This window comes from Barbatula barbatula (genome assembly GCF_947034865.1).
Source record: "Barbatula barbatula genome assembly, chromosome: 6".
NCBI lineage: Eukaryota > Metazoa > Chordata > Actinopteri > Cypriniformes > Nemacheilidae > Barbatula > Barbatula barbatula.
Window position 1 is genome coordinate 23,377,585 of NC_136765.1, and position 26,908 is coordinate 23,404,492.

The window sequence follows — 26,908 nt, forward strand, 5'->3', positions numbered from 1 at the left end:
TCAACTCTCCTGACCTCTGATTGAATAGGTTTCAGAGAATCCGATTTGCATCAGAATTACAGCTCTTCGATGCCCAAAAAAAACTTTGTAGGAAAATATAAGTAGGTTCGGACATAAATCTCCTGTCGTTTGACTATATGGAGTAGTTTTTGCTTTTCGTCATCCCGTTTGGCCATTCTGCAACGAAGACGCTAGGATTGCGACAGTCTCCTCATGCTGCAGTCATAAAACCGTCTCTCCTCAGGCGGGACGCGTGCGTGCAGCGGCATTAAAGAACGGACTTAATTAGACAGACATTGCAGCTCGGCGAGTCGAGCTCTTAATTACGGCTTCCTCTCCACTCATTAAAAAGCCTTCCAACACCGCTCTCTTTTAATCACTTCACTGTCAGGGACATTAATGCTTTCTATCGCGCTCCCATTTTCCCAGTTCAAATCACCGCAACCTCCATCTCCGCTCTGACCTTGTGCAGTCGGAGGTAATTCTTTTTATTAGCCTGCGTATGAAAACACCGGCGTGCTTTACGAGGGCGCCTTTTTTAGGGCAGTAATTGCAAATAGCCAATTGAAAACATTTTGAAAGTGTTGGTATTATGAGATTATTTTTATTAACCCTACTCCCCCCCTTCTTTTGGACCTCCTGGCGACAGAAGAATCCATTAGTTGGGTAACCGCTGAATTGGAGTCGTTATTATTTTCTGTAATGGACCGAGGAGGTAATTAAAGGTATCGCTCGAATAAATAGCGGTGACTGTGCACCTTTGCTCCGGTTATATTGTTTACAATAGTCAAACGCTTCCGGAATTGCGACTCGGGCTATTGAAAATGAAATGAAATGGCAGAGAACGGCGGACGTTGAAATGGCAGGTGGTGGTTTTGTGGGCTGTCGTCTGTCTGCTGCGTTGACCTTTGATCCGAGCTGCGCTTGAGTGAACAAAGACTCGGCTAATCACATCTGCAATGCAGTGGCCCTGAACGGTGTCATTGAATTTACCTTACGCTCATATCACCTCGCAGCTTCCTCTCACTATTCAGTGTGTTACCTGAATTTCTTCCGCAGCAATAATCCTGCGTTCATTTTAGGTAGGAATTATGAATTATTCAGACACGCCATTTGGTATTGTATTAAATTGACCGTTGTGAAATAGAGCTGAAATATTAATGTCAGCATTAACTCCACCCCCTCAAAAAAGAATGAATTCTGACATCATTTACTTCCTGTATAGACTTCTTTATTCTGACGAACACACAGAAAGATATTTGGGAAAATGTTAGCAACTGACATTTCTGGGACATTATTGACTACCATAAAAATCATCACGTCTTTGTTCGGTTGAACAACTGTTCAAACCTTTGACTACCTCTTAAATTTGTCCTACTATGATAGTCAATGATGTCCCAGAAATGTCAGTTGCTAACATCTTTCCAAATATCTTTAGTAGGCTAAAGATTAGGCTATACCTTTAAGGACATCTATAAACTATAGATTAAGAGGATATTGGCATTCATAATAACAGACTCTTATTTCTGCATATATAAAGAATTTTGATGACATCATTCTGCACTTCTCATTAAAATTTAAACCGGAAAGGAAACTAAGTGATAATGGCTGTTCACTATTTTAAATGGGGGAGGAGCCATTGAATATCTCGTACCTCGGCCTACTGTTTCCGAGTCTTTGACGGTAGTTTGGTACATGCACACATATTTGTCCTTTTGTAAACTTCTATTACTTTATTTTATTTTTTGCCATAAATCAATAGTAATCCTTTAGGTTTGTCACTGGGCTTTGCAAATATCTAACAATGAAATGGTATTAAAAAGGGTTTGTCAACTTTGAAAAAACAGTATTTAATCGTTTAAGTATAGCGTTTTATTTTCATTTCCTGAAAAAACGGGGACATCCGAGGTTTCAGAAGGACATTTGCTGTTTTAATTGCTATAGACAATGTGTGCTTTTTATTCTTAAACATTTAACAAAAGCTTTTACACTTGCGTGGTGAATAAATACTTTGAATAGCCACATGGATTCATTTGGCACTATGACTGTTGCCATAGAAACATCATTTCTGGATGTTAACAGCTCAGAGTAGAATTTGGTAAGAACAGTCATTTGAGTGTGATGTGAATGCATCATAACTGTAGCTGTGATGCTGATATCACTGATGTCCTTATCAGGTGTGATGCTGTTCATATGCTGTGAGATGCCACTTGTTGTTTAATAAACGGCAGGATTTTTGTGTAGCGGGCTAATGAGAAACAAATAATAATAATTGTTTTTGAAGACATGTTCACACCAAGAAAGAAAGATAACTAACTATATTGACATTCACGGCTATTAGCAAATGTGGTCTGTTTGTTCTCGTGCACTACAGTTTCACCTTTTGAGTGTGAGAGTCCTTTCAATTCGAATACATTTTTAGTCGGGCGTCAATGTTTACTGGTTTACGAGCTGAAAAAATCCCCTTTGTATTGTTAGCTTTTAAACTCTTCATTTTAAAACGTACAGTTATCGTTCTCAGTGTGAACCGGTTTTGAATCATTAGGTTTCAGAAGATGTGACTATACAAATATTTTTCATATTTTGGATGATCAACTTTTTGATCTGAAAAGTCGTATTAACTTGTGTCATTCCCCAAGTTGTATCAGACTCGTCTAAATTCTATCTGATGAAAATGAAGCATCACATCTCCTCATAAGTTCTTTAGCACCCTTCATCGGCATTTGAAGCATTTGAAGCATATCACTTTTATTAGCACTCGTGGGGATATTGGAGGCGATGCGATTCCCACGGCATTTTAATCTGTTCATACACCGTCCGCCGGTGTTGTCCCTGCGGCAGTCCTATTTCTCGTCGCACTGAATGTGTGAAAGTTGCAGACTCTCATTAAAAACTGTTTTGCGGGGTATCTGTAAAGTAGAGGGTACCAGACCGGCCCAGGCTGGATTGGATTGACTCGCCAAGGCTCAGACTGGGTCTCTGGAGGGCTGTAGATTAGAGCTGGCCTAATTTCCCCTCTTCCGTGACTCTCCGGGGAGGACAGTGGGAATTGCAGGGCGCCCCATGGGGGCCGAGAGCGAGACTTTCATCTGGTGCAGATGTTCCGTACGCCTCATCCGCAGACGGCCCCCGAGTCACAGTCACACGGAAAGCTTTCGGTAAATCTGCTTAGCCGGTTCTGCTCTGCGGAGAGGAGCACATGGCAGGCAATTTAACTCCGGCAGTGATTAAGGGCTTTGGGTGTTTCACAGAATGTGATGTTTTTTATACAGTGAAGTTTTTATAACATATATTTTCTTTATAATGGTTGTTTTTGCATTTCTTTGTGACCTTCGAAGGGCTTTTTATTATTATCTGCATTACTTTAAGTAATTGAAATGAAAATATGTCATTGATAAAGAAATTCCTGAAACTCTTAATTTGCCTGTTTCCCTTCTCTTGCACGCAGGCACTGAGCAGCTTGAGCTCACAGTGTCTTGCTGTCTCAGGGGTGAATGCTTATAGTTTATTGATTGAAAGAGAAATTGCCCATGTTGTCGCCCGCGGTGAAGACGTGACTTCATTTGTTGCATCTTAATTGCGTGCGGTTGCAGAAGACGCAGCGTGCGCACACACACTTTGGTGCTTTTTCTGTTTTCCTAAAGTCCCTGTGAACGGGAAGTTGCGATCGTTTTTACTTCCGTATTCTGACACATTGTGAAAAGCAATTTCAAAGGAGAAAATGAGTAGGCGTGGCTTGCGTTCTTCACTGCAAATTGATTGGATGTAATAAAACAGATGTTGCATTGAGGTTGGCTGAATAGGAATACTGGCATACTCAATGAGTAGGTAATATTTTAGTATGTACTTACTTAAGGAGGGCTGAATGGGTACGTACTGTTTTGAATGAATGGGTGTATTATGAATGCGAGCCTGCCGTCGTACGCCATATTGACGTGATCATATGACATAATTCTTCTTCTGTTCTTATTCAATGGCGGGTGGTAACTTGCGTTTAAGGTGCATGTCCGCCACCTACTGTACCAGAGGGTGGGCCAGAGATTAGCCATGTGATGTAATGGCAAGCGCAAGTACAGCACATTCAGAGCTTTTTACCTTGTCGGGCTATATGCTTTTGATTCAAGTAAATTATTGAATGGAATACAGCAGCTCTGTGATTTTGCAATGCGTTTTATCAGTTAAATTTCGGCAATAACAGGCCCTTGCACGCTTCCATTGTAAAGAATGAGTATGCCAATTGAATGTTCTTTTTGTAACAGACTGTAAACGGCTGCCTATTGGTTGATACCTCTCACGTAGATACGTCGCTTCAATATGCATTCTATTACAGTATTAAAAACAACCTGAGAAAATCTCTTCTGTGGCCTTTATTATGTGCAAAGTATGTTTTAAGATGGACGTTATTCGACCACGCTCTCTCGTTTAACTTTAACTCTTCCTCATCTGTTCTTTTCTAAAGTGTTTTTTACACGTCTCTTCATTTTTCGATTGGATAAATATGTAATTTAATTGTAGTAATTAATTTGTTTAAGGCTTATTTTAAAACAATATAACACACGGTCAATGTAAGAACAAAGCGAGGTCAATGTTAATGTTACATTGGCTTTACAATAATTAGCAATATGTTTAATTGTACATGAAAGTCGCCTGAGACTGTTTTGCAGGCTGCGCGTAGTATTCTGTCCCGTGGGCTCATGGGATATAAAAGTATCTGGAGTGTCCGTCGCTGAGTGCTTCAGAATCTGGGCGTAACCAGTAAGCCATCCGGGAATTTTATGAATACTAACGTTTCGGACATAGTACTCTGTTTAAGTACTGTTTTCTTCTACTACATAGTAGTTAAGTAGGCGTATTCGGACGCAACATTAGTATATGTACGTCAAAATTTCACGAGAAACGGTACACCACCCGGGTATTTCTCACCTACTGTTTTGTGAATACTGACAATTTGACATACTATTCGTTCGGCTACTGCTTTATGCCTACTATATAGTAAGGAAGTATACCATTTCGGATTCAGCCATAGACAGTTGAAGGGGAGGAGTTAACGGATGCTCCGGCCAAGCCGTCTACTTTACGTCATTTGAGATGGATTGTCATTTCAGGTTTTGACTGAAGATTATGAGGGTACTCGAATTTTTTAAGGAAAATGACACACATTGCTAAGCTCTAAACGCTTCAATGTTTCATGAAAAAATAAGAATACTCAGTTTTAATTTCACTGGGACTTTAACCATCATAACCTCTTTTCTATTTCCACTGACCTGCACAGCAAGGCCCCAGGTCTGATAAAATCTGTGATTTACACGTTCCTGGATGTGTTCCCGTGCATTTTGAGGAAAAAAGGGAAGTTCATTCTGTTTCCCGATTCTGGTCTTCGTTTCCTCGCATGCCTGGCGGCCTCTCTGGTTCGCCATAATAGCATCTCTCCATATACCCTCTCGTCGTCCATCACTGCGCTAATCTGTCCGATCTCGTTTCGTATTTCGCACGCTCTCTCTCTCTCTCTCTCTCTCTCTCTCTCTCTCTAGGTTGTGGAATACAAATGTCTTTCCTCCGTCTGCAGTCCTGCAAGCGCAGCCCACATGTTTGCTATCAGAACTATTTGTGCATTCCAGATGAGTCAGTACTTCTTGCTCCTGAGCCACTGTTTGGATGCCCTTCAGCCAAATTATGGAAATCGTAAAGCTTATGTTTCCCCTGCTTTGCATGGAAGGCTGGGGAAAACAGATTGCTGTGCTCGCAGCAGATTTATGCTAATTCAAGCCTCCTCGTTCGCCGTTAATGTGCCGAGTCCAGACTTGCGTCTCTGTAATGGGGCGTGCGTGTCCGTAATCTGCCTTCCCGCAAACAGGGATGACACAAACCTCTAACGCACTCTGGCTGAACCTTTTTGTCTTTTGGTACCGTTACAGAACAGACGCTTGCCTTCCGCTTTACCAGATGTGTGCGAATAGGTTTTGGACAGACAGGGCTGTTTGAAGTACCGTGAATGTCCTTTACAATCACACTGAAGTGTGTTGAGAGGTGAAGTAATGAGTGTGTGTGTGGGCTTCATCCGCAGGAGTGTGTCTGTCTTTAATATCCCTCTTGCGTGAGTATTGGGGTCTCGCTGTGTCTTTGCCTGTAAACAGCGTGTAGATGTTATCTCTGCTGCATTGGGCCGATGGATGTGCAGACTTCAGGGGTTTGGCAGGAGCAGCTTTCGTCTGTCTAATTGTGTTGTTAATCCACTCTTGTATCCTGCGGGAGAGACAGGGGTCTAAATTTTACTCTCGGTTTAATGCAGTCCCTTAAATTCCGCAGACAGATATCCCCAGTGCACGAGAACTGCATCCTTTTTAAGTCTTGTCATTCAGCAGATGTTTTTTTATTGTGAAGTTCTGCAATGTGCATAAACACAAACCTACGTATAATTATTCATGACAATAGTCTGAAAGAACCAACAGCAATGCGAAAGACTAAGAGAATGCCAAGACACATGAAGGTTTTGCGTCATATACTCACTTTTGAACTGATCATAAAATACATGTTAACATTAGTATCGTGTTGTTTATACATGAATATGAACTTGCTTTCTTTGCAGTATTCAAGATCTGCAAATACTGCATCTTTTCTTTTTGTATTTTGTCTGCAAATTCTGTTTATTTTGAATTTAGGAGATATGTTGACACGATTGCATAGTTCACAGAATGAAACAAAAATTATAATTTTACTTAATAGTAAAAATTGTAAAATTCAGAAAAACTGAAAAACTATTTTTCAGCTCTACATACAGCAATACAGTATAATATAATTTCCCATTCTTTATAAGTTATTATTCTTCCCATATCTGTTGATTCGTTTATTGCATGTTGCTTTTCAACAATGCGAAATTGTAGAAGTGCTATTTAATTAAACTTCACAAAGGGACCTAGATGCAAAACTAACCAGTCAATGTTCACAACACAAGCCGTAATGACAGTTTATGGAGAGCCCATTGTAAAATTCACATCTCTAACCTTTCAAATCCTAGCTCAGATTTTTAATCTCTACCCCGCTCTGTATCTGTCTTTATAGGTAAACCCAGAGTGGACGGCCAAGGCCCAGTGCCTTCACAGATCACCATCAGGGACAAAACCCCGATGGTAACAACTTCCTTCCCACCTACAACCATCGCTGAACCCAAAACCGCTCCAGTCATTCGGAAGCCCAACACCATCTTACTGGAGGTCCTGTCGGAACCAAAGAAACGCCGCCCGCATCTCGAAATACAGGTGAGAGTTACAGTAGAACTTTGATATCACTGTATTTTCAATGCATTTAAACAGAAAGAACTGCACTGTTGTGTTCGAGCAATTCCAGCAGTAGATTTCACATAGATGCTTACTGATCATCAAATATCTTTTGTATTTGTAGATTCGCACAGTATTTTCCTTTCGCAGTGGGCCAAAATGACACTGATACCCTTTGCATTTATTATCTTGTGAATTCAAATGGCATTTGCATCACCTGTTTTGTTTGCAGGTCCAGCCTGGTGTGAACATTGAGAGCGTCTTGTGCAGCGGACCGGCTCCGTTGATCTCAGCTGATCCCATCCTTCCTCCGCCCATCATTGATGTAAATCACAAACAACACAAATTAGAAAGCCGAATTCACATTATTTGCAAATGAAATTGGTCATACAGAAACGCATAGCAATGATCGCTAGCGGTTAATGCGGTTGGTTGTCATTCCTGTTTTCAGTATTTCTTTTTATCTCTTTCTATCCATCAACGAGAGCGATATGCTTTTTTGTAGCAGAGCCATCACTAATATTTCTGCAGACGGATGAATATTATGAATATTGAGATAATGAGATGGATGGTACATTTAGAATGTGCTCTCTTTGAACATTTGTATGTGCTGTCCATGGCCAGAGGACCTCCAGCTGGTCTTTGCTCCATTCAGAGAAGGGATAGATGGATCTTATACCATTAGATTTTGGCCGTGTTCCAGTGTGCTGTTCTTCTATAAGGGCCAGTTTTGTTCACGGTTTGCATTTCTCATTGCTCCGCCATTGATTTTTGCCAAGCCCTGCGCTCGCATACGTGCGCTTGTGCTCTCAGAATGCGCTCGAGCGGATGAAGATGGATGAGGTGTGTGCGTTTCTCCGCGTGCATGGGGCTGAATTCATAATGATTCAGAGGGGACTTTGCCGGCAGCGATTTCTGCTCTCACTCCTCCAAAACCGACCTCGGCTGCTCACATCTGGTTGCTAGGCAACAGATGCAGCTTCAATTCTTTGTGTCAGAGGATTGTGAGCAAGCGTTTGGGAGGACAAAGACGCTCTGTGCTCTGCCTGCTGCTGTTAGCATCATAGTAATCATTACAGCTGTCTGGAAAGAACCGCACAACAGATTTAACATTTATATTGGAATCAATTGAGTTTTGTGATACGTTTGTGGAGGTTTCTTTGTATTGTATCAAGGTTAGAGACATATTTTTTGAACTAAGCATCTACAGTTCACAACTTTAGGACTGTTAAAATGAATTTAACTGCTTAATTTGAATCTTTACTGAATATATATTTAGTGCGAATAGCTGGTAGAAAGAGGTGTCGGATATAAGATATAATTGTGTTGAGCCTGCAACAATCTTTAAAGGAATAGCCTTTTTGGGTCCCCGTTGACTCCCATAGTAGTATTTTGTCCTACTACGGAAATCAAACGGCTTAGTTATTAAATTTCATTTAAATATCTTCATTTGTGTTCAGAAATGTATACAGGTTAGTGACAACTGGATGGTGAGCAAATGATGACAACATTTCCGCAATTTTTGCCTGAACTATTCCTTTAAGAGCGAACTCCCACTCCATTTTGTTGTCTTTTTGTATAGTTCGGTATAAAACGTAACACTTGCTGTATGAACCGTATGAATGAATTCACGTGTTACTGCCTTTTCTTTCAGTTCTGAGTATTGGATTCTGAATTTTCTCTATTTTCAAAACACCACTGCATTTAAATAAAACGCATGACGAGACCCTTGCCTTACAGGGATTTACAATGGTTAAGGATTTTTGATAGTTCACATCTTGTATGAAGTGTGAAGCAGAAAACACTTGTGAATATGTGTGTGTGTATTTATGTACGTCTCAAATCGTCTGCCCGGTGCCGCACAGCGGTGTTCAGTTCTGCCAACCCCTGGCACTATAGCAGCATGGCTAAATTCATCACTTTCTCTGCCTGGTTAATGCCCATGACTCATCAGCCTGGCAGACCACAGCCGCTAACCACACACACAAATACACACAGCACATATATAGATTCACAGATGCAGTCTCACAACGCCACAAATACACCAACAGGCTTTAAGTTTTGCATTGAATTCACGTCTCTCCCGAGGCCTGTCAGATGGGAGGAATTAAATTTGACTGCTTCCCCGTTCCCACTAAACATCTTCAGAAAGTTCACATTGCTTGCACTTGTAACATAACGATTTTTTTCTTAATTACGTTAAGAGGTGTTTTACGCGATTACGCATTTTGTATTGTCGCCATAATTTGAAATCTAGAAGCAAAAACACCCTGTGAGCATGTGCACAGACATGAATTAATGTTTGCGTGCAGGTGTGATTGTGCAACTGTGTGTGAGCTGAATTGTAAAAGTGTACGTTCGCAGTTCACCGCGCCGCATTTGCTGCAGTCCTGCGGCTTACAGCAGCTCAGATGCAGTGCATGCCGACTCTCTTACACAATGAAACACAAACCAAGCAGGACCGGGATAATGTACAGTCATCCATTCAATGTCGCCAAATCGATTAAAAGCCTTGCTAATTTCACTTTCACAATCACTATTGACCAAACACTATACAGGAGCTACTGTATAGATTAATTGGTCATTATAAACGTAGCAAAAAAGCTACGAAAATACAGTCTAATACAACACGTACGTCTCCATACTCGGCAATCTCATACCTCTCATTCATATGAGCAGACTGATTCTCTCGGTTACCATAGAGACAAGGCCAAGCTGTATGAGACAAAGACGTGAAAAACGGATGAGTGATTTTTACCTTTTCGTACACACGCACACCTCACACATGTGTGCTTAAGCAATTCATGGATACTTCGTAGAGATGTCCCCTAAGGACAATGTCTCGTCCTTTCTGTAATGAGATTAGAGGCCTGATGTTGGTGAAGTGACAGGCATTTTGTTGTGTGTGTGTGTAGTCAGCAGTCATTGGAGGATTCACCGAAGGTGTGTCAGGACGTGCATCAAGGATAAAGGTGCTTCTAAAGGAAATGTCTTTTTGGAATTAAAGGGATAGTTCATCCCATTATTCATCCTCATGTCAGTCCAAACCTGTCTTCTGCAGAACACAAAGGAAGATATTTTGAAGAAAGTTGGTAACCAAACAACATTAGCTTCCATTGTTTGGACTCAAAACCACTGACTAGTTACAAACTTTCATTCAAATATCTTCATTTGTGTTCAGCGCGACAAAGAAATGTATACAGGTTTGTGACAAAAAAAGGGTCAGCACATTATTACAAAAGTTAAATTTTTGCCTTGAACTATTCCTTTGAGAGACATGTTTCTAATCTTCAAAGCCGTTAATGAAATTTGTAATCTGCCGATGCCGCATAGCTTCTTGACCTTTGTCTTAATTTCTCGTCTCACAGGCCGAGGAGGAACAGCACGCTCGCGAAGACGAGGAGGAAAATGTCTTTCCTGGAACCAATTTCTTGGAGGTAGCCGACATCAGCCAGGTACATTCAATTAAAAGCACATTTCAGTGAGTCACCACCAATACACGCCACCGCTATAAAGGTCATTTCACTGGCCTGGTGTCCACCCTGAGAATGTCGGCCCGCCTGACGATTCCTTCATCGTTCTGATTCTCATGCGACCAAAACACAAATATTCCAAATCCCTCCATCTTGGAAAAATTGGTGGCACGGTGCTCCGATAATGAGGTTTTCAGAGCCAAAGGGTGAAGGAGAATCGCTCTCTTTAATTAACAGAGACCAGCCAACAAATGAGAGTTTAAAATAAGGACATTTTACACGCCCCGGAAAAAAAAGATCGAATGAGATTTGGCCTTTCGGGTGGATTGATATTGAAGGGATGTGGTGCATATTGCATGTCTTTTTTGTTCCCCTTACGGCAACCCTGGTTAACAATTCCGCTCATGTCACAGCTCACTCAAGCATTCACGTGGAGCCGTAAGCCCCTTATATTTACCACTAACAAGCTGCACAGGACACCCAGCGTATTGGGCATTAGGCCGATTGCACCGCACGGTCGTACAAGGGCAAGGCGACAGTTAGCATAGAAATGGCATGGCAGTCATTAGGCTGGAAGAGAAGGCACGGGAGAGGAAGGCAAATCGGTGTTGTTCTCACAGGCTTTTGCTGGGAAAAAAGAGCGTTTCAAATGAGAATTATGAATCTGTGGGGGTGTGCTCACCAATGACATGAGCTGTTCCACAGTGCCCCCTTTTGGTTCCAGCAGCCCACCACCACCACAGAGGGCTCATCTTATCTCAGGTTAACAGAGAATGTACGCTGACAGGTTTTGTTTTTTGAAGAAAAGGTATTTGTTGAGTATTAGAATAAAGGGTTTTGCTCAAGAGACTGTTTGCAGGATTTTTGATTTATTATTTTGTTAAAATCCCTCACTATCTGTCTACGTTGTTTGCGTGTGTTTGTAAAGCTGGTCTATTAGCTGTCCGACAGACACGTTTGCGATCTGTTGGCTTTCTCATCATAGTAATTTGTTTTTCTGATGGGTTTACCATTTTGTACCATGGTTTGTTTATAATGTGATCAATATTTTTACTATAATTTTTATTGTGTAAAGTGTCTTGAGAAGCTGCTATGAAGGCGTTATATAAAACAAATGTATTGTTATTGTTGATATACAATCTGGGCTAGAGGATTTTTATGTTTCAAACAGAGGGAGCGATAGAGAGGCTAACTGAATTAGCTTAAAGGGGTCATATGACACGGCTAAAACAATTATCATTTGTTTTAGATGTAATGCAATGTGTATACACGATTGAAGATTCAAAAACACTGTATTTTACACATTACGTGCATGATTGTATGCTCCGCCTCTCTGAAACGCGAAGATTTTTTACAAAGCGTAAGGTGTACTATGATTGGCCAGTCAACCAGTGCCACGTGATTGGTCGAATACTACAAGCGTAATGTAACGTAACATTATCCTATACGTTTTACATAGGTATCTGCAATCGAACCCACAACCTTGCGTTGTTAACACAATGCTCTTACCACTGAGCTACAGGAAAGTGTTTTGGTGTCTTTTTCATTGATGTGATTTTAATCAGCGAGTTCTCCAGTCTTATTGCATGGCAGTTGAGATCAGTTACGAGTCCAGGAATATAAACATTGAGTGCAATAAAAAAACAAGTGTTTTGCACAGAAATTGCCTGTAATTACGTTTTTGTGATTGAGGACTGGCGTGTTTTTTGCCCACTCAGAGTTTTCCAAACGACCGAATTAAGGCCACAGCAACTTTACAGCAGGCCCTGTGATCACACCCTTACTCTCTTTTGGACTGCAGCCTCAGATCATTGGCAGCTCCTAAATGTCACTCCTCTAAGTCTCTAGAGCTTTAGCGTTGGCCGGGTCTGTTTTGATGAAGCCGTAAACCTCATCCGGGCCCAGCGCCGGCTGGCGAAATGTACTTCTCTCTTTCTCTGGCTCCTGGCCACTGGAAATGAGCTAATGGCATCTTTCACAGACCTTCCTGAGCCCGGGCCAAAGGAATCTGAACAATATCCAAACCAGTGACCGAAATGCTGAAATCCGGCCCGCAGAGCTAGGGATGAAATGATATAAGACAAATATCCTTCTTCTCCACAGCTTCTCTTTCTGTTGCGACCGTTGCAGACTAACATATGTTTGGCGTTATTGCACACATTTGTGTCATTTTGTGATGAAAGTTAAATGTCTGATCTTGTGAGCTGTCAAGGATATTTTGGCAGCGTCAGTGAATACTGTTTTTTGGCCGATGTGTATGATAATTCATGTATAAGATTCTTGTGTTGATTTCAGGAAACATGTGTCGGAGACTCTCCTGTAGAGCTGAATGGATTTCCGTCTCCTCCCTGCGCTCTGTATCATGGCCCGGCGTTTCCTCCACAGCCTCACCGGTCCACCCCGCTCACAGAGCCCGTTCTCAACACCATCCAGCAGAGAGAGACACTCGAGAATAGACTTGTGGATTGGTGAGACTCTTTACAAATATCAGTCAGTCATTATTTTAACGTTTAGATTATCCAATTATCAAAATGAATTGGGCTGTAGTTTTGTATAAGTAATAGATTGCAAACTATACCTGCATGTCTAGTCGTTGAATTGTAACTAAATGTTGGTTCATTTTTTGTTCATTCAGAGGTCATATAACTGCTAATGTTATATATTAATGAGTAAATAACACGGCAATACATTTTTTGCCTTGCACAAATATCTTAAAATTAAATCAAAGACTCTTAAAACAAGACACAAATGATTTTGATGTTAACATATTGATGTCAAAATTAAATAATTAAGTCAGTCTGTGCTTACATTGAGAAAATATCTGCCAATGGGCTAAATTAAAGTTATTTTATTTTAAAAGAATGAAGTTTATTTCAAAATAAACATTATTAAATACGTTATTCAAGATTTTGACATATATTTTAACATATTTTTGCCTAATCTAATTGTGATTGCTTTTTTTAGAACAGAATAAAAAATATGTAACTAGATGGTTCATATCAAGCCATCATCATCATTGTGTGCTAACAGGTAGGCGCTGTATTGTCGTTTGTCTCACAGGGTGGAGCAACAGCTCATGGCCAGAATGATAACTGAAATGTTCCCTCGGCCTGTCCAGGCTGATCCAGCCAGCCAATCAGAGCTTGAGAATAGCGTGACGTCAGATATAGGTGAGTAGTTCAAACCGAATGAATGTATCTCGCAGGTAAAAATAATATGCGCAAACAGTACAGTGCTAATAGATGACTGAATCATTGTATCTAGCGGTCAAGCATCAAACGTTCTGCATTTACAAATAACTACATTCGCTTTTTGCCACTACTGCACTTAATGCAACATCCCAAAGTAATGCAAGTCACTTCACACGCACCGCTCAACTACATCCACAAAGTCACGTGTGAGTTTGCTGTCACATTTAAAATCTCTCACGTTAAGCGCTGAAGTTTGTCAGTCTGTTCTTCAGCCGTCATACATCATCACTAATATACCGTCGCCTCCGAAGAATGTTAAAAACCAACAACACGATTAATAAAGGCTGACAGAAAACAGTAAGTGTGGCGGAGCTGCACCACGTTCCACTCAACAAACTCATAACTTGATTCATAGTGTCGTCGGAGATGAGCGGCACGTTTGTCAAGAATGTCAGCGAGATAGTATTTCCCAATTAAAGTGCGATGGCTTGTCCTCAGGCGCTTCACTCCTCCTTCGCTCCATCGCTGTCTGCGTCGCGTCACTTGTGCTCAGCCAGCGCGGAGGTCCTGCCTCATTAATTCTCGCTTTCGTTTAATAGAAAGATCAATGATGTATCAAATATGCAGAGGAGGCTTACGAGTCTGCCGCGAGCAAACTGTCGTCAGCATATTCAGCCTGCACAGACTCTTCCTCGTGTAGTTCAGTTTGAACGCTTGGCCTTAGAATAAAGGAAACGAGGACCTCTGCCAAAAATGTCAGTTCTGTATATTAGCTTTTTAATAGCACCGGTCCGAAATGCTTACGGGTGCAAGAATTCAGAATAGTTTGAGAGGTTGTTGTAAATTATTTCGCTGTCAAAAACGCACTAAATCTGTAGGAATAATTCATGGAAATGTTGACGTGACATTTTATGCATTATGCAATTATTCTGCGTATGTGCAGTTAATGTTAAGAGGGTTGTCTGTTTAAATGATACCAACTTGATGTAAATCTATACCAAGCCGAAAATATCGTTGGGGTTGTGGTATATATATCATAACATTTCGCTTTAAGGTATCTGAAAGTGAGAAGTCTCACACACACGACTGTTTTTAGCTTCAGAGGTATGCATACGTATACAGTCAAATATATTTCATTTATTTTTTCTTTTGCTATTTTGACAAAGTTACAGGTGCGATGACAAAAGAAAGACAGAAAGCTAAAATAACTCTAGGTTAGGAATAGGGTCTGTGGTGCGTGACTGTTTTTATTGACTGTTAAAATATAAAAAATATGATTATATATCATTTCAAAAGACTAACTTAACAAGCCACTGTTTGTTTATTTAGTTATTGCATATTTAAAATGATTTTATTTCATTTTATTTGAGCAACAGTTAATAATAATAATAATTATTGTTTGCCTGTTCATAACTGTTTTCATGTAAACACTTATATCGTCGCTGTTCATCTAAAACCATGTCCAAATTCACAGTTTTTCAGGAAGTAGTATTTAATCAATTATTTTTTTCAATTGTTTAATACATTTTATTGCTTAGATATTTGCAAAAACCCAGGGATAAACATAAAGGGTGACTTATAATAATGATTTATTGTAAAAATCACAAAATATGGAGATACTGGTCTCCATGATGCTGGTCAGTGCTGTGCCCCATGTTCATCGGGTGAATGTGGCTGTTTGTGTTGTTGTGTTATAGTGGAGACAGCCGGAGGGGCCGGTCTGCAGTTGTTTGTGGATGCAGGGGTACCGGTGGACTCTGAGCTCATAAGGGAGTGTGTGAATGAGGTGCTGACCGAAACCGTTGCTCTGATGCTGGGACAGAGAGAGACCCAGAGAGTCCCTGCTGAACCCGCTCAAACACAGGGAACACGCACACAGGAGGTACTGCATGCACAAAGACAGCTTTTGAGTCCATTTGCAAATATATATGCCACAATCTCACAAGACTTGTTGTGTTTTTCGGTGGAACACAAAAAAGATAGTTTGAGAAATGTCAAAATATTTATTTTGTTAACCGTTGTTTTCAATGGCTTGAAAATTGCATTCATAGTTTAAGATCATAGCAGCTTTATTGCAAACTCTTATTTGAATGTGCTTAAGATAATACATTTCAGTTTTTAATATTGCAGGAGGTGACAATAGTGCCAACACCAGCACCCACACCTGAACCCGTCCTTAAAGAGCCTCCATCTCCTGTCAGAACCCCTGATCTCTCCGATCATCCTTCTACAGCTTTGTCTCTTGAAGAAAACCGACCTCAGGAATTAACTCCACCAGGTCTTCATATCATACATTTTATGACTAACAAATCACGCTCCCAACATGCATTAGTCAAGCCTAAACGTTTCTGTCTTTGTCTCAGGTCCAGCTAGAATTCCCGTGGACACACCGACTTCTACACCAATCCCGTCTCCCATCAGGGTGAACACACCCTCTCCTCCTCCTGCCAGTCAGAGTCCAGAGTCAGCCAGCCCGCCGAATCATCCAGAGCTCCCCCTGCAGGAGGAAGTGCCACACAGCGAGAGAGAAGAGGAGCAGCCTCCTCCAGTGTACGCCATGTTTTATTCTCACTGTTGATCCTAATGCAGAGCAAAAAACACACACTTGCTTGTTTCAATTTTTCATACGTAGGCCTACAGATTTTTCATACATGAGTCCCTCCTCAAAAAGTTTACAGAACAATGTAGGCGGCATTAGAAAATACTTACAGCAGCTTTAAAGTGGATTTGTGATATCTTGTTTGATTTGAAATCCTTTGTTTACTTTTTGCAGTAACACAAACAAGTTGTGCTAGTATTTTCAACCTTTTAGGTTTAGGATATTTGGACATGATGTGCAGGACGGATGAAATTTGTTGGCCCACAGTGCCCCCCGCTGACGTTAAGATATATTTGATATCAATCCCTATTCTCCGACATTGAAGTACTCAAAAAGCAAAAGCGCATATTTGACTTAAATCGACTAACCTACAGTTTAGTTGTATTTTGTCCATTTTATAATCTTGTATTTATACCTGTCACAATCACAGTTTAGTTTTAGTTACCATCCCATTTTATAAAAAAGTCTGAATTTAAAAAGGTTTATGTGCAAATGACCTCTATTGTGACTGGCTAACTTTCATGTGAAATGAATAATAAATAATACTGCTATCAATGTGTTTTGCCTCGCGTGTAATGCTTGTTTTGCTCCACCTTTCTGTCTAAACAGTGTGATGTCAGTAGTCCAAGAGGATGAAGAAGAATCCGTCATCCCTACAGTTTCACCTCCTCTTCCTTCGCCTGCTGCTGAGTCTGAATCCTCCTCCACAGAGGAGAGCAGGACCAGTTCCAGTGATACAGTGACTGAGACCGAGACAGCAGCCAGACACATCTCAGAGGGAGAGCTGTTGTTCAGTCACGGCCAGATGGCGGCAGTCAGAGGTACGCTCAACGCAAAATCTCTGCCCAATCCCTAGTTAATCCCTAGTCCCTAGCTGCCTCACCGTGTAGGGAGCTGTCTTCTAAGGCAAGTACCAATCCACATGTTTCAGCGCACAGTGTGTGTTTTGAAGAGACACAGTGGTTGTAACATATAGTCCCTAAAATGCTAGATCAAGCACACTATAGTTCAACATAAACAAATGCCACGTGGCCCAAAAATGAAACCATCTCTACAGTAGTAAGATACCTTGATTGTCATTGCACAGCTGTAAAACAAAATGTCAGTAGTACACACATACCTGTACATAAAAAAAAGATAAATGGACGACGCATATAGCAAATGAAACATTTTGTTTGACATTATGGCGGGTGACTGAACCGATACAGTGAGCAAATGGTATCAGTGTGCACAAATAGTTTTTATTAAACTCCCACCTCTTTTCTTGGCAGCTCTGAACGAGGAAGGACTCCTTCTGCCAAATTTGTTGAGCAGCTTGAACAGTTCCATGCATGGAGTCCAGGACATGGTAAACGTTTGACCTCAGAGTCTTAGCAACACTTGTGTCACCATTTATTGACCAGGATTGAGTGAATGAACAATCATCTGTGCTTTCCGGTGTAAACGCACTAAGACTGCTCATACAATGACATGTCTTTCTGACACTTTTCTAGGAATACACTGATTTCATAAAAATAAATCTTTTCTTTAGGATTATGATCCACCCAGTGAGGGTCAGGTGATCAGAGGGTCACGCCTCCAAGCTCATCATGACCCTATCTTGTCTCTTTTGGCCAGAATGGATCACGGACCTGTCAGGCATTTACAGGAGCCAGAGGTATCGCATGATTCTAGTGCTTCTGACAATCAGGCTTTTTAGTTTTAAATGATTCATTCTGACCAGTTGTAACTTTTTGATTCTATATTTCTTTCCTTGAAATACAAATATGTGACTTGTCCAAGCTTTATAACATTGCTTTCGGTTTTAACCAATTCCCAAATGTTTATCAAATGTAGGATTAGAGTATCAACGTGTGTTTCAGTTCTGCTCATAACCCAGTAGATGGCGCTACCAGCACATGTTTAAATGACCTTCATAATTCGTTCCTCATACAGAGATGGTGGATGGAGGAGAGCAGTGGAGAGATCAGTGAGGGTCAGAGGCCTCTGCTGACCACGGCAGAGGAAAGTGTGCTGACGGGACATTCTCTTATAGACCAACAGAGATTCGCACAGCCTAGAAACACAGAGGTGTCGCCCCATGCCACGCTCACATCACCTGGACAAGTGCTCGCTGACCATACAGGTATAAAAACATCACAAACACGTGTGTCGGTCTTTAGGAATTAACAGCAAAGCCAATCTGACATAAAGCATGCTATGTTCTGCTCCCCTACCGCCCCTATATAAACGCCAACTTTTTTACATTGTTATTCCTGTCACTGTTAATCTCTCTTTTTGCCTGTTAACTCGACGTGGCCGTTTGGGTGGCCTTGTCCCCTTCCTGTTCCCCTTCGGCGTTGTTACCGGGGGCGTTTCAAATGCAGCGTGTCTCACACTACCCGTGTTATGTGATCACAGGGAATTAAGCTGTTATTGCTTTAGGATCTTTGTGTGTGTGAGAGAGAGAGAGCGAGAGAGCTTGGGCCGACACAGAGGAAGTCAGGCTGTCTGGATACTTCATCAGAATTCAGGCTCGGGGAGAGGAGAGGAAGCCAAACTCTTTTCCACTCTGAGCATCTTTCACGAAGCCTGTGAACTCGGTCCAAACGCAACCACAGAGATGCAGCGCTGTTTCCACTGATGTTCATCTGAAGAGTCCCAGCTCCACGTGCATCCTTCTGCTTAAACAACTGATCCAGTATCACCGATATTGTTTTTATTTCACCACCAATAGTTATTATAATATTATTATAGTGTTCCAAAACTTAGTTTTTGACATGATATAGAACAGTTATAACTATAACAATGAAAACAAAGACAAAATACAGTACCTTGCAAAAAAATCTCCCCCATCTTATGTTGCCGGCTTATCTGAAACTACTTAAAAAAATTACATTAATTTACACTCCGTGCACAATAATGACAAAACAAAAACTTTGCAAATGTATTACAAATTAAAAACTGAAATAAGTACATTGCATAAGTATTCATACCCTTTTCTGGGACACTTGAAATTGAGCTCAGAAGCATTAGTTTTGCTTGTTGATGTTTCTACGCTTCGAGTGGAGTTAAACTGTGGCAAATTCAATTGAATAAGTATGATTTGGAGCGGCACATATCTCTCAATAAAAGGTACGACTGCTGAAAATGCATATTGAAGTAAAAACCAACACACGAGGTCAAAAGAACTGCCAGTAGAAGTCTCAGACGGATTGTATCACGACACATATCTGGGGAAGACTTCTGAAAAGAAAGCTGCTGTATTGAAGGTTCACAGAAGCATGTATGATCATGAAAACCTAACCCAGAACATTCAGAACCTCAGACAGAGCAGAAGGTGACAGTGACCCTAAGCACACAGCTAAAACTATGCAAGAGTGGCTTATGGACAACTCTGTCTATGTCCTTGAGTGGCCCAGCTAGTGCTTGGGCTTGCACCCAAGTGAACATCTATGTATGTCCCTGAAAATGGCTGTCTACTGATGATCTCCATCCAACCTGACAGAGTTTGAGAGGATCTGAGGAGAGAAATGGCAAACTTCATCATACCCAACAAGATTTGAATCTGTAAAGGTGCTTTAACCAACTACCGAGTTAAGGGTAGAATACTTATGCAATGTACTTATTTTAGTATTTATTTTTAATGAACTTGCAAAGTCACAACCTGTTTTTTGATTTGACATTATTGTGGATGGAGTGTAGATCAATGTAAAATATAGTTTAAGATAAGGCGGCAACATAACAAAATGTGAATAAAACGAAGGGGGATGAATACTATAGCAAGGTTCTGTATGCGTTTGTTCATGAGTTATTATGCCATTACACTTACTGTATGTAAAGTTGTTTTTAGGCTAGATGGCCACAAATGTATTTAAATTGTTGTTTTAAAGTACGTCTAAAAATGAGTGGCTTAAAATCTGTGTTGAATGAATAGCTGCGAAGTTTATATTATTGGTCTAGTTTTACTATAAAAATTAACTTTAGTTGGATTATGTTGCTGTAACTATTAGATTTGCATCATGACTTAAAACGGAAACATCTGTCCAAACAAAAGCACACAATCAAATACGTTTCGAAGCGAAGATGTTTTGGAAAAGGTTTACAACGCGGCCGGCTTTTAAAAGGTTTGCCGTTCAGCGATTAGTGAACTCCTGCTGTTCTAAAAACTATGTTTAAGTTATGGGTCCCGGGCAACAGAACGCTGGTGTAGGTTCCAAATCTCTTCCTGTGTTGGCCTTAACCAATATTTACTTAAAGCCAAGACTGCTCTGCTCCCTGTAAAAAGACCCTCAGTGTTGCTTAGAGACGAGAGCTGCCAAAGAAAAAAAACACACAGACCCCGGCAGCACATACAAGAGTTCATCCTTGACTGAGGCAGAATTTAATGCTGTTTTGCTTTCCTCTCAATTGTAAAAAAACCCATTACAGAGACAAATCAAAGTTCACGGTCACTAAACCATCTCATTTAGCCTGTCGAGCCGAATCTTGAATCTGTATTAACACGTCACACTATGTCAAGCTTTTTGCTTACATGGCTATAGGATTCAGACTAAAAAGTGGCTTTGCATATTGGAATTATGATTTTGTGACCGTGTTAATGTGATTTACAGTCATGGCATGTTGTTGTTATTTGACAGACAGAAATGTTTGGTTTGACTCCTAATGCATAAAACCAGAAATGATGTGCCGTTGTATCCATGACAACCAGGTGCAGTAGATGAAGAGAGTGAACTGTCAGTCACCCTCAGGTCGTCAAGGGAACCAAAAGAAGTTTATCATGTGATGGCTGTCTCGTCACCTCATCAACAGGTACAGTGACCCATTATGAACAAGGCGTTTCGCATCATGAATGTATCTACGACAATATGACATTATTACATAATTTAGAGAGCTGAGTAATAATAATGAATTTTCAATTATGTTAGGAATAGTTCACACAAATATGTAACATTTTCTCATTTACTCACCCTCATGTTGTTGAAGACAAAATAAATAGTATTGTATATTAAAATGCCGTCATATTATCACTTATATATGGGACACAAAGTGGAGAAATCCATCATAAACTCCAGTGGGATAGGAAGGGAATTTCTCAAATGGTAGTGAGCATCCCTATGCCCTACTCCCTTTGAAGGGCTCAGCTCTTGAAGTGAACTCTTTGAAGGTGTAGGGCATCACTGTCTCTCGTGTATGCCTATGGATCTCTCTTCACAAAGGGAATGACAGGCCAAATGTTACCTTGACAACACACTCGGTGCACTCTGAAACCAGCTCTCGGTTGTTAAAAATAAACACAATATTTCTTCCTTTCTTGATGAATATTGCCTAATTATGTCTTATTTCACCTTGTTTTGTCACTTGCTATTAAAAAATGACATTACTACTATTAAACATATCAAACATTCTTTCCTACAGACTAAATTACTTTAAAGTATATAGCTTATAATATACTTAAATCATATTTATCACTGATAAAAATAGTGTATTAATACCGACTAAATTATTGTACTTAAATTTGTAGCTAACGTCAAACTCCCGCACCATATTTGCTTCAAAATTCATCGCGAGTAATCCAAGATCACTTAATCACAAACAGCATGCACCCTTAGCTAACAGACTTCTGAAAGTTTTCGCGAAGGGCCCTTCAAGGGTGCATAAATGCATGTTTGGAAATTGATGCGATTGGTGCATGTTAATAAAATATATTTTTAAATCTCACGTATTGAAATTGAAACCAAGGCAAACGCGTACCAGCACATATCTATAACTTATAAAAGGTCATTGGTTCTTTAAGATTTCTTTAACAAACACGACAATCTTAAAAAGTGATTGACCTATCAATGTATTGACCTATCGTTTCACTTCTGAAGACATTTATTAGCCCACTCGAGACTTTTGATTACTTTAATGTTGTATGTTTTGTTCCGTATTAAATGTATAATCTTACATCAAAATGTTTCTTGTTCAACTAAAGGAACTCATAAACTGGGACAGCATTTTTGAGTGACCTATACAGTCAGAATGTTATCACTAAATAGACTTCACTTGTTATCTCAAACAGCGATGCTCTGTTGGGTCAATTCGAGTTTTTAAGCTGCATTTGAGTGATCACAAAAACAAAGTGGTATCATCAGCGCTGCGTTGAACCCCTATTTATTCAGGATCTGTGGTCTGTACGCTGCCCATGTGTGGGATTTACCCCTGAATTAGAGAGAGATTGAAACCGTGTTCTGCAGCTCTTCCTGTCTAATCCCTCTACACACACTGTCCACCCGACGCCCATCTCTCTTCTGATGTTGTCTCAGATCGTCTCATCTTTTTGTTTTTAGAGCCCCGAGACAACACAGATGGTGCACAGACCTGCAGCGATCCTGGTGAGGCAGTACCAAGAGGAACAGGAGCCAGGTACATAAACAAACTCTCTCCCCTTACTGTATTTTAAGATATGTACACGGATGCTTTTGGCGGATGCTTTTAAAGAAAGCCAAATCTGAATTTAAATCCGTTTATGTCGTAATCTTGTTGTGATGCCGATCGATATGATTCCTACTAAAACCTCCTTGGAAACATCTACAACCCAAGATTTTCCTATCTCATAGTTCAGGGAAGTGAATGATCTTGGCTCGGCCTCACTACTGTGAAAGGGATACTTCACCCAAAAATGAAGTTGTTCCAAATCTGTATACATTTCTTTGTTCTGATGAAAACAGAGAAAGATATTTGGAAGAATGCTTGTAACCAGACAGATCTCACCTCCATTGACTCCCATAGAAGGAAAAAATACAATGGTGGACAGAAGTGCCCCAGAACGGTTTGCTGTCCTACATTCTTCAAAATATCTTCTTTTGTGTTCAACAGCACAAAAAAGGGCTAAAGTATTTTATTAGACGCAAAATGTGTCTGGTTAAAAGCATTATCCAAACGTCTTTCTCTGTGTTTATCAGAACAAATACATTTATACAGATTTGGAACAACTCGACGGTGATTAAATGGGTGAAGCATCCCTTAAATAAATGGTGCAGTTTGCTCCGCGGCCTGAGGATGGCGGTGTGTCTATACCACCGTCTGCAGTGTCCTATTGACACGCTGAGGTCAATGCAGTCACTGTAAAGCAAATCGTCATCTTCTCTTGTGACCCCCGCTTCTTGTCGTCAAGGGTCCAGAGATGCTGGAATCAGCTTTTCAGACTTCACTCAGGTGTGAAGGAGATGCTCAACTGAGACAAATATCCTCCTGACAGCAGATTTGTGTTTAGTTTGATGGTTTGACTGAATCAGTTGGTTTAAGGAACGGCTGAGAGTTGCATAGTTACATATAAAGAACGTTTTTCTGTAACCAACACTTTTCTAAATATTTTCTTTTGTGTTCTGCAGAGGAAAAGAAGTTATACAGGTTTGAAATGACAAGAGTAAATAATGACAGAATTTTCATTTAGAAGGCGAAGTTTTCCTTTAAGGTTTGTATTTGAGAACATTTCTGAATTCGATACACATCACCCGAGTTTAATAACACGACACAGCTGCCAATGTTCTTGTATGACACTCCTTACCCTCCGTGAGACTCACTATAAACCTGTAAGTCTGGCTATAAAATCCAATGTGCCACCATCTTGTCAAATAAACCGTATGCACACCTGTGACTGCACATCAATTGTACATTAATGAGCCGTGTTGCTTAGCGACCATAAACCGATTTAGCCAATTATATTGGTTTGCATTACCAAGCATTGTCTGTCTGTGTGTCATCATATTTATTGTCTGTCCGTATGTTAGTTTTTATTTCACCGTTATTATTTACCTTTGTCTCATAAACATTCAACCTCTCTCATGGTTTGTTGCTTTCGTGTTCAACTGTCTTTTGCATCCTCCTCCATTTCTCGTTTTGTCATGATTCAGATTTTCCGCTCTTACCCGTAGTTCTCCACACATGTGTGTCATTATAGTTATTCAGAAGCATTGAGATATATTCATGTGGAGCGGCCCATCGTGTGTTATTAGCGTGTGCTGACGGCTGAATGGACATGATCAGTGTTTGAACTCGTTGCGTGTCATTACATTTGCCCGGCTGGTTTTTCTTTTCTCTCTCACCGTGTAATTTGACGCACCAGTGAAAATACAAAAATACCAGAGCTGCACGTCAATTTGGGGGTCTCCGGTTACTTTGCAAATTGCCAGGACATTACACTCCATCATTACAGTGATGTGTGCAGTTTTCTGTACGTATGTAACGCTGTCTGAAATTGACTTTATTAGGGGGAAGTAAATGCCCTGGGATTGATTTTCAAGGTCATTTTTGTATTTGCAAAGGCATTTAGTTTTAAAACAGTATCAGATGCACGGTACCTCATCCATTTATGTTAAATTTTTGACTGGAGCCGGTTAACGGCCATCATGGATGTTAAACATTAAATACAGACGTAAATGAAAGATTTCATTTTGCAATTAAGATAAAAATATGATGTTGTTATATAAAGACATTAAGATATAATCTCGAAATTCCGTAAAAGCACGATTTACACAATTTGCAAAATACAAAAATGTTAAATAAAGCTTTAATACTGCGTTTTAAAAAAGGACAAATTAGTAAATATTCCAAAGTTGAACCACTTTTTGACACTTCTGTATGTGTGCGCCCATTTTACAACAAGCTTGTTTGGTATAATCTTAAAGGTATCCGTTTACATAGACATGCACTGTTATTTCTATTGTAGGCGTCACAAAACGTAATGATGCAGCCTGTACGGTATATCTTCACAAAGTCTCACTGTTAGATCTGTCCTTTCCGCTCTTTATCAGCGCTCGCACAGTAAACCGTTTGTGCCTTTGAATAGAGGTGACGGCACTGAATGTACCCCAATGTGTTTCCTTGTTTTCCCAGTGCAATGCTATACTGTAAGTACATGACATGAGACCCTTTTAGTCGCAGCTTTACCCCGGACGAAAGGCATCGAACAAATAGACCTTCTGTGGCTACGCTTCGCGCCTGTGTCTGATCTACAGATGGGCCAATTGTGTCGTCTAATAAAGACTTAGTGTGCTACTGTACGCTCCGATCGATGTAGACATGACCTGAGCAACGTCCTCTGTTAAAATACATCTGCTCTTTCTGATTGTCATCTAGTGCTTTACCAATCAGAGAATAGATGCTCTGTTCAGATGTCCTGGTTCTGGTTGTTGCCGTGACATTGAGGGTGAAAGGCAAGTTTAGGATGCTGATGTAATTGTGGATGGGTTCGGCCACAGATGCAGTGTGGTGTAGTTATTTACTCTTTTTTTGTTCATTTTAGATCGTGTTTCTTTAATATTCTGACATATTCTGTAAGTCTGTAAGATGGTTTTATACACAGTATATAGATTAGGGATACACTGATATGTACATTTTGGCCAATAACAGATGATTCTATAAAATTGGGAGGCGATAACCGATATATGGGCCGATATACAGTATCTAGATATTAATGTAACATTTCCTTAGAATGAAACAAAAGGCAAAAAGTCGACAACTGCTCTCATATGAATACATTCCCTTCAGAAAACAAGACAACCGTAAGTTCTCTTTCTTACACTGAAAATCATGTACAAAGACAACTTTACACTAGTTAAAGATTATTTAAACTTCAAAATTTTGTAGTATGGTTTTTATTCAACAAACTAATTATAGATGTTCTTCCTGTGAAACCAATTTTGTGATCTCAAAATGAGGGTCAAATATTTAAATATCGGCCGATAAATGGTCATTTTAATGTTATCGTGTCGGCCAATACCGACGTTTATAAATGTAACCCTCCCTGTGAAAAACTCATTTTGAGATAACAAGCATCAAAGTTTGATTCCAATCTTTGATGCGGTCTTACTCTGTCAATATTAAAGATATCAAGGTTATTTCACAGAATGTTCTTTATATTATTTCTCATGATTTTTGTAAAATCACCAGAAAATGTGGTTTTCACTGGCAGAGTCTGTATTACATTTTCAATTAGATTTAGTTTACACCTTTCATTTTTTATTATAAGTGAAATGTGGAGATTTTTGTCCAGTCGTAATGTACGTTCATATATACTTGCGCTTCACAGACTTGCACAACCCATAAAAGACTCTCTATCCTGATGTGAAAGTGGCTTTGGTTGAACACTGGACTCTTGTGTGTGAAATATTGGCCCCTCTGTGGAGCGCAGGAAGGGGCCGAGGGCACACAGCTCGCCTCTCGAGGGCCATACCGATAAACTGTTTCCAAGCTGCTCAGTCGCTCTGTTTTTATTGGGATCAAAACATCTTTCGAGGTGTTGAGAGCCGCGTTCAGTTCAGCTATGTGTGGCCTTGTTTCTCGATCGGTTCTGCCAGCTCGTCGCTGTAATGATAACACGCCTGCAGCCACGTTTGGTTAAGAAAA

The 26,908-nt window shown here is 40.3% G+C and overlaps 1 protein-coding gene across 3 annotated transcripts in view; it reads left to right on the forward strand.

The window, feature by feature from the left end:
• kiaa0586 (KIAA0586 ortholog) overlaps nucleotides 1-26,908 on the forward strand; it is a 93,628-nt gene that overhangs the window by 48,454 nt on the left and 18,266 nt on the right. For 2 of the 3 annotated variants that reach the window (XM_079458431.1, XM_079458432.1), the window contains exons 18-31: nucleotides 7,060-7,256; nucleotides 7,507-7,599; nucleotides 10,643-10,729; nucleotides 13,043-13,215; nucleotides 13,808-13,917; nucleotides 15,636-15,820; nucleotides 16,069-16,216; nucleotides 16,302-16,488; nucleotides 17,147-17,358; nucleotides 17,809-17,885; nucleotides 18,069-18,194; nucleotides 18,473-18,662; nucleotides 21,228-21,328; nucleotides 22,849-22,924. In XM_079458431.1, the coding sequence (XP_079314557.1) occupies nucleotides 7,060-7,256; nucleotides 7,507-7,599; nucleotides 10,643-10,729; nucleotides 13,043-13,215; nucleotides 13,808-13,917; nucleotides 15,636-15,820; nucleotides 16,069-16,216; nucleotides 16,302-16,488; nucleotides 17,147-17,358; nucleotides 17,809-17,885; nucleotides 18,069-18,194; nucleotides 18,473-18,662; nucleotides 21,228-21,328; nucleotides 22,849-22,924 (1,962 nt within the window). Of the gene's footprint in view, nucleotides 1-7,059; nucleotides 7,257-7,506; nucleotides 7,600-10,189; nucleotides 10,247-10,642; nucleotides 10,730-13,042; nucleotides 13,216-13,807; nucleotides 13,918-15,635; nucleotides 15,821-16,068; nucleotides 16,217-16,301; nucleotides 16,489-17,146; nucleotides 17,359-17,808; nucleotides 17,886-18,068; nucleotides 18,195-18,472; nucleotides 18,663-21,227; nucleotides 21,329-22,848; nucleotides 22,925-26,908 lie in introns of all 3 variants that reach the window. The other variant, XM_079458430.1, reaches the window with a different exon arrangement.